This window comes from Ictidomys tridecemlineatus, chromosome X, assembly GCF_052094955.1.
Source record: "Ictidomys tridecemlineatus isolate mIctTri1 chromosome X, mIctTri1.hap1, whole genome shotgun sequence".
NCBI classification, from domain to species: domain Eukaryota; kingdom Metazoa; phylum Chordata; class Mammalia; order Rodentia; family Sciuridae; genus Ictidomys; species Ictidomys tridecemlineatus.
The window spans coordinates 59253327-59261059 of NC_135493.1; the positions used below are offsets into that span (position 1 = coordinate 59253327).

General features: G+C 41.8%; 1 protein-coding gene across 1 annotated transcript; it reads right to left on the reverse strand.

Annotated features, from left to right (window-relative positions):
* Positions 1–664: 664 nt before the first annotated feature.
* On the reverse strand, positions 665–2242 carry LOC101975127 (protein BEX1). The gene is made up of 3 exons (XM_078034548.1): positions 2085–2242; positions 1655–1738; positions 665–1283 (listed from the first exon to the last, which is right to left on the reverse strand). The coding sequence occupies exon 3, from the start codon at positions 1276–1278 to the stop codon at positions 901–903; it is 378 nt and encodes a 125-aa protein (XP_077890674.1). The 5' UTR covers positions 1279–1283; positions 1655–1738; positions 2085–2242; the 3' UTR covers positions 665–900.
* Positions 2243–7733: the final 5491 nt, after the last annotated feature.

Genomic DNA, 7733 nt, shown 5'->3' on the forward strand with positions numbered 1-7733 from the left:
CACAGATGGAAGATTTGCATACTTTTAGAAATGCTAGGATATTACTGAATCAAACCAGTTTTCTTTTAGGATTTGCAAGGAGTGTCTTCTAGAATAGGGAAGTTACATATCTATGGTTATTTAGTTAGGAACTAAACTAAGAACTAAGAGATCCTAACTCAGTCATTATTAATTTTATTTAAGTGTTTATTTCTTATCAGGCAGAAATCACAGGATGATCAACAGACATTGTAGTTGTGAGGGGAATAGGAGGTTTGCTGGGCTATTAAGACTCGAATTAAGTATCTGAAAGGAAAAATCTGATAGGAGACTTGCATAATCATAGAGAATGGGTGAAAACAGAAAAATAGAGGTCACACATTCATGATCTTGTCTAAGTTGTGTGAAGCCAGTTGCATCCCAATTCATAAAAAAAAAAATTCCTAAATTTATTCATCTGGCAGAGAGATCCAAATTCAGTCAATGTGCATTTATGAAGTAACCCTAGTATTCTCATAAGGTCAATAAAATTGTTTTCATTTCTTTTCAAAGGACACAAAATATAAAAAAGCCACATCAACCCATCTCACAGCAATAAGTTCCTGTATTAATCCTTTTGTATATTTAATTTTTATAAATTTTATGTAATTAGATTACATATAAGCTTTAAAATAAAAAAACACTGTTTGCTTTTAAACTGCTTTATTAACTTCACAATATATAATGAGCATCTTTCCATGCAATAGGTAAATTCTGACAAAAATCTTACAGACTGCGTCAAAAACACAAACATTTAATTAGAAGCTGGTAACTGGAGACCCAAGAGAATTAATGACATCAGAAGGCTTACAGCGGTACAACACAACATGTTAGTTTAGGAAGCAAGGGTCTCCCTATTGACTTCAGGGAAAACATCAGGATTCAGGGCATAAGGCAAAACTCATCATGATGGTCATGGTGGGGGGGGTCAGTGCTAACTGCACGCAGGCTATGACTCAACTGTCTTTCCCTCAGCTTTTCCATGAGCTGTCTCACCTCCTCCCCAAACCTTTCCATATTCTCTTCTCTCATCCTTGCCTGTGGCTCTCCAAGCCTGTGCATCAGGTCCCATCTATAGTGCAGGACGGGCTGCCTAACACGGAACCGCCTACGATTTCCTCTAGGCACAAAGTATTCACCAGCTTCCAAAGGGAGGGCCAAGGGCTCCCCTTTATTATCATCTTGCTCCTTTTGTTCCTTTTTCTTTGGGGCATTTTCCATGTTGGTATTTTTTCCCACTTGTTCCTCTTTGGATTCCATTACTCCTAGAAGATAAAAGGCAAGAAAATTCATGAATTTATGATGGACATTTCAGCACCGAGGACAGAGTCCCCAACTGCTCATCTTTCACTATTCAGTGTCCTGGATATCGACGTATTTTTTAATTTCGTTTTTTCCCATCTGAAAGGCTTTGTCTGTCCTCTAGGGGGCCTCCAATGTAAGCCCTCCCCTCTCCCTATTGACCCCCCCTGTCCCCCCCAAACCACCATTTTCCCTATCGATCCATCCCCAGATTTATGCAGGCAGTAAAATGGAGGAGCAGGGATGGGAAAATTGGGGGTTGGGGTCTAAAATTTGACTTTGCACACCTTCCTCCCCCCCCCCCCCGCCTCCCAGCACTGCCCCTCGCACCCACCTGGGCCTATCCTTGCCGTCTCCTCCTGCTCCTCCGGATTCTCGCCGCCGGCTGCGCCGCCGCGACTCTTATTGGTCCGCAGACCTGCAGACCGAGGTGGGGGCACAGGGGGCTGATGTAGCCGAGTGCTCGCCCCGGCCCTGGGCTTTCCAGCTGGGCCCCGGGTACCCTCGCCATCCCGCCCCCCGTGGCGTTCACCATTTTTCCTCGCAGGACTCCAGAGTGCTTTCCCTCTGCTCTTGCTTGCTCTGCTGCCCCTCCCCCGAGCCTCAGCCGCCCTGCCCCCTGACGCCAGGGCGCCACTATTTATGTGCTCTAGAATGCTGGGGTGTAGAGAAAGCGGGGGGCTCCGCCGCGCTGTCCTGCACCCGCGCTGGGCCTACAAGCTGCTGTTGGTTTGGCCGCTACGCGCGGGACCCAGGGCCCTTACCTGCTCCGCTTTCCCCGGGCCCGTTGCCAGCCCGCCGTGCGCAGGGCAGCGGGGAGCTGGTAGCCAGACGCGAGTGACGACTGCACCCTGGGCTGCGTCGCTCTGCAGCTCCGGGTCACGTGAGGGCCGCGCGTCACCAGAGCTCACCCTCCTCCCAGTCCCCCCAACACCAACTGGTGGGCAGTCAACAAGACACCCCCCTCCTATCTGTGAGCAGTGCCCCCACACACACACTGCTGTGTCACTCATCTAGGTCCTCTCCAATCTGAGGCCCCACAAGTGGCATCACCATCTTGTGGTTGGAGTTGGCCCTTCTCTAGTTACCAGGGAGGATCTGTTCCCTTCCCCCTGCATCCCCCACCCCTTAGCTTGGCCTTGGCCTGTTCTGCTTTAATCTCCTAGCTGTATATATGCTTCCTTATAATTTTTGTTTCCTTCTTTTAGAAAAATTAGAATGCCTCAAAAATTGGAAATGAGATAATTTTATTTTTGAAAGAGATTGTTTGCTAGGGGAAGTGAAAATAAAAATTCATTGTTTATGTTCATTTGTACCACACCAGAAGATGTTTTCTTCTGGGTTCCACTCACTATTATTTTTAGAACACTCTAGAGTGTTTGAAATTATTCTGGAAAATAAAAAAGAGGGAATATTCCTAACAATCTGTGTTTCTAAAATCTTCTGTTAAGTACAATTTCAGGGAGAAGTTCAGTAGTCAGATTATGGGCACTTTATGTAAATAATCTATTTTATTTTCCTTCTGGGACAAATTTCAATCGTTAATAAATGTTTCTGTTTTATTCTATTTTAATGAACATTCATTAAATGCAGAAAAATATTTGCTGATAACTGACATCAACTGCTGAAAATTAATGGCTATTATTATGGGTGATTATGATGATCTAAGCAAAGAAGAGTTGTGAGGTCAGGTAGGTTGAAGGATGCAGAGACAGTCAAATCATCCCTGGTTCACAAAAGGTTAGGAAACTGCTATTTCTCCTACCCTTACATTTCAGAGCCTCTGATTGATATAGGAGATTGGAGCATTTGATTCGGTGAATACAGAAATGAAATTACGTTAGCGTGAATATATAGATAGGGCTTTAATTGGGGCTTCAACTGAAAAGAGAAAACATTGGTCAAGAAATCAGGCTCCTTCCTGAATCAAGGGAGGTTCAAGTTTTTATTGATTTTCTTGGATGGGCTAAAGTTTGGTAATTTTTCATTGGCCAGGGTCGTGATTCTGAAAGAAGTTTCTTCTTGCATGAGACTTGTACCACCATGTAGTCACAGTCAACTTGTCCTGGGAACTGTTGAGTTACATGTGTAGGTGATGCCATCATCCTATGCAAACATTCTGACCTTGTAGCTCAATTTGGGACTTATGATAAGGCTGAAGGACTTTGGGTGCTTGGGCTGCTATAGCTGCTGAAAAAGCACAAGGATAAAGAAAACACATACCAGCTCTATCAGTCAATTAACATGTCTACATCCAGGCATGACGGCACATGCCTATAATCCCAGCAGATCACGAGGCTAAGGCAGGAGGATCACGAGTTCAAAGCCAGCCCCAGCAACAGAAAGGCGCTAAGCAACTCAGTGAGACCCTGTCTCTAAATAAAATACAAAAAAGGGCTGAGGATATGGCTCAGTGGTTGAATGCCCCTGAGTTCAATCCCTGGTACCAAAAAAAAAAAAAAGAGTTGAATAGAATCTGAACTAAAATTTACAGCATCAAAGGGTTCAGACATAATATGAAGGCAGAGATATCAGGCCTTTCATCCCATTATAGTGCCACATCAGACATCACTAGGCCAAAGTGAAGAGTTAGTGTTTTTCAGCAAAAGTGGCCTTCAAGTCCCTGAAAGGTAACCTCAGCAAACATATTATCTTAACCCACATGTTAGAGGTATTATGTGCTAAGTTTTCACCAGGTACTTTGTCTTGTGCCAGCATTCTGTTTCAGTGGTTTTATCACAGTCTCATAAAATGAGTTTTGTTGAAAAGAGTACAAGGATAGAGAAGCAACATGCCATGCTACAAAGGGTAATAATTTATTGTGTCCAAGGGCTTATTTCTTTGTCCTCACTTCTGTCCAACCATGGTGATCCCTGACTTTTTTCATCATTTCCTATGTTAAAGCTACTGAATTTGTTGCTTACTCTAAAAATATCAATGGACATAAGACCTTAGTAAATACCTTTGTTTTCTTCATTTCTTCCCCAAATTCCCACCTAGTGACCTACTAGCATAGATGGGAGGTTTGTTCTCATAAAAAAAAAAAAAAACAGAATAATTCCCATGTACACTTCTGTAGTGAGTTTCCAAGAAACAAGAAGAGTACAGAAGTGTTTGGGGAGAGTGGAGCTCCTAAGTCTGCCTATCTCTCTTTTGTTTTGTTTTTGCAATACTGGTGATTGAACCCAGGAGTACTCTACCACTGAACTACACTCTCATCCCTCCATTTTTTTTGAGACAGGTTCTTGCTAAGTTGCTGCATTGGCTTCAAACTTATGACCCTCCTGCCTCAGCCTCCCAAGTATCTGGGATTACACGTGTGCATCATTGTCCCTGATATTCTCCCCCTTTTCACCTACCCCAGTTGGAAGACTTTCTGGAAACTTCCTGCTGGATGTGGAGGTGGAGATTCCTGGGACCCTCACCCTAACTTCCTTACCTCTGGGTCACTGAGGAAGAGCCTAGTCTTGCTGCAGAGTTATTATCCACCAGTGCTTATACCCACCAGCATACCCCTATATGTTTATGCAAGGACCCAAGGAATACTGCCTGCTGGTCAGCCTGAGTAAATTTGGCCTTCTTTAGACCTGGAAGTCTATGGAACTCCTTAAATGTTATTCAGAATTATGTGTGTAGGGAGCAATTGTATATTTACATTTTTGGGAGAGAGGGATTGTTATATTTTGGATCTGGAATGTCCCCAAATGCTCATGTATTAAAGGATTAGTCCTCAGTTGGTGCTACTTGCAGGTGGTAGAAGGTTTAGGAAGTGAGACCTAGTAGAAGGAAGCCACTGGGGTGTGCCCTCAGAGGGTATATCTTGTCCAAGGCCCTTTTCCCTTCCCTCCTCCCACCTCTCTCTGCTTCCTGGTCACCTCAAGGTGAGCAGCTTTACTCCAACACATACTCTACATCTTTCTGTCTTACCACAGGCTCAGGATCAACTAAACCAAGTGACCATAGACTAAACCTCTGAAACCATGAACCAAAATAAATCCTTCCTTCTTTTAAGTTGCTTATCTCAGGTATTATGTCAGAAAAATGAAACTAACATACTTCTTGGCAGATTCTCAAAGAGATACTGTGATTTCTCACCTCTCAGAAACTTTCAGTGTTCCTGATCTACAGGTGATATCCCCCCTCCACTTTTTCCCAGTTTATATTCATTTTCCCCATTTGTTTTTCATCTTACAGGGCCCCCATTGGCCAACCCAAAAACTTGGCCATCATTCTAGTATCCCTCTATGTTGTCCCTCATATTCAATTAAAAGGAAGTCCAGTTAAATCTCTGCTATAGTTTGTATCTGGAATGTCGCAAAGACTCATGTGTTAAAGGCTTGGTCCCCAGTGTGGTAGTATTGCAAGGTGGTGGAAACTTCAATATATGGGGCTTAATGGTGGGTTAGGTCATTGGGAACATGCCCTCAAAGGGAATTATGGGACCCTGATCTCTTCCTTTTTCACTGTTTTGCTTTCTGGTCATGATCTGAGCATGTTTGCTCTGCCATGCACTCCCACCGTGATGTTCTCCCTCAGAACAACAGTTCTACATGATCATTTAATGAAATCTCCAAAACTAAAAACCAACATAATTCTTTTCATAAATTCATTATTGAAGTATTTATTATAATGATGGAAAGCTAAAAGAGTCTCTATCTTTTTTTTCAAAAGCTTTGTGGAAAAATAACATATACTGCAAGATTCATCCATTTAAAATGTACAAGACAGTTGGTTTTAGTATATTCATAAATATATTTTCTCATCACCATAGTCAATTTTAGAATAACTTCTTCACCTCAATGAGAAACCCTGTGTATTTTTGCTATCATTTTTTTTACTGCCCCCCATTCTTTCCAGCCCAAAGCCACCATTACCATGTTTTATGTCCTTATATATTTCCTTATTTTGGAAGTCTGAAGTTAATATCACTCCTTAGTAGACAACTTGTAAAGCATATCTTATAAAGGGCTATTATCCAAAATATTCAAAGAACTCAACTCAGCAGTAAGAAAATAACCCCATAAAAATGAGCCAAAGACCTAAACACCTAAGTGAAGAAAATGTACAGATGACAAGTAAACATGAAAAGATGCTCCACATAATATATCATCAGGAAAATGCAAATTGAAAACAAGATACCACTACACACCTATTAAAATGTCCAAGATCTAAAAACCAACAGCATTAAATATTGGCAAGGATGTATTAGCAATGCAAAATCATTGGGCTAGGGTTGTGGCTCAGTGGCAGAGTGCTTGCCTAGCATGTGTGAGGCTCTGGGTTCAGTCCTCAGCACCATGTTTAAAAAATATAAATCAAATGAAGGTATTGTGTCAATCTATAACTAAAAAGATTTTTAAGAAAGAAATGCAAAATGGTACATTCTCAGCAGAATCCAGAAATAAAGAGGAGATTATCTGGAAAGGATCTGTGGAGAACACTCTTATCTGATGGCATGTATCCACTTGATATATACTAGAGACTTACAAGGTTTTTGAGAATAATTTTCTCACCAAAACCACTACTAGACAGGTACATGGCACATTCCTGTAATCCCAGCAGTTTGGGAGGCTGAGGCAGGAGGATTGCAAATTCAAAGCTAGCCTCAGCAAAAGTGAGGTGCTGAACAGTGAGACCCTGTCTCTAAATAAAATATAAAATAGGGAAGATGAAGTGGCTCAGTGGTCAAATACCTGAGTTCAATTCCCCGTTACCCACCCTCCAAAAAACAAAACAAAAACACTACTAACCTTACCTGAAAGGAATGAAAGGAGGACAAATTAAAGGAAGGCTATTAGACATAAAGAAAAAGGAAGGATTACTCTCAGACCAGAGCTACAGCTATAAAGGCAGAGGTCAGAGAGGGTCATCTCCACAATCCTAGAGATCAAAGCATCAAGCCACAGAGGATAATTCTTGGGCCTTGAAACCTAATAGAATTTTCCTGGATTGATTTAAAACTTTCTTGGGACTAGTGAACTCTTTAATTCTCTCAGATTCTCCCTCTTAGAATGGGAGTGTTTATCCTATGCCTATTCCATCAGTGGACAGATCCTTCCTTGATAATCTCATAACCAGAATTTTCTGGTTTAAATTTCACTTGCACAGATGGAGAATTGTTCCCCTTCATATATGATAGAGTCTCACCCAAACCTGATCTAGATACTTTAGATGATGCAATTTGGGACTTCGGAAGCCATTACTTTTTTGTGGTGCTGGGAATCAAACCTGAACTTTGCACATGAAAGTGCTCTACCACTGAACTACACATCCAACCCTAGTTGATATTTAGATGGTATATTTTACTTAATAGTTGATACCAAAATGTATTAACTTTCAAATAAGGCAGGATTTAGTGAATACATTTTTCACATGAGACAGATGAGAATTTTCACAGGCCAGAGGACACAATG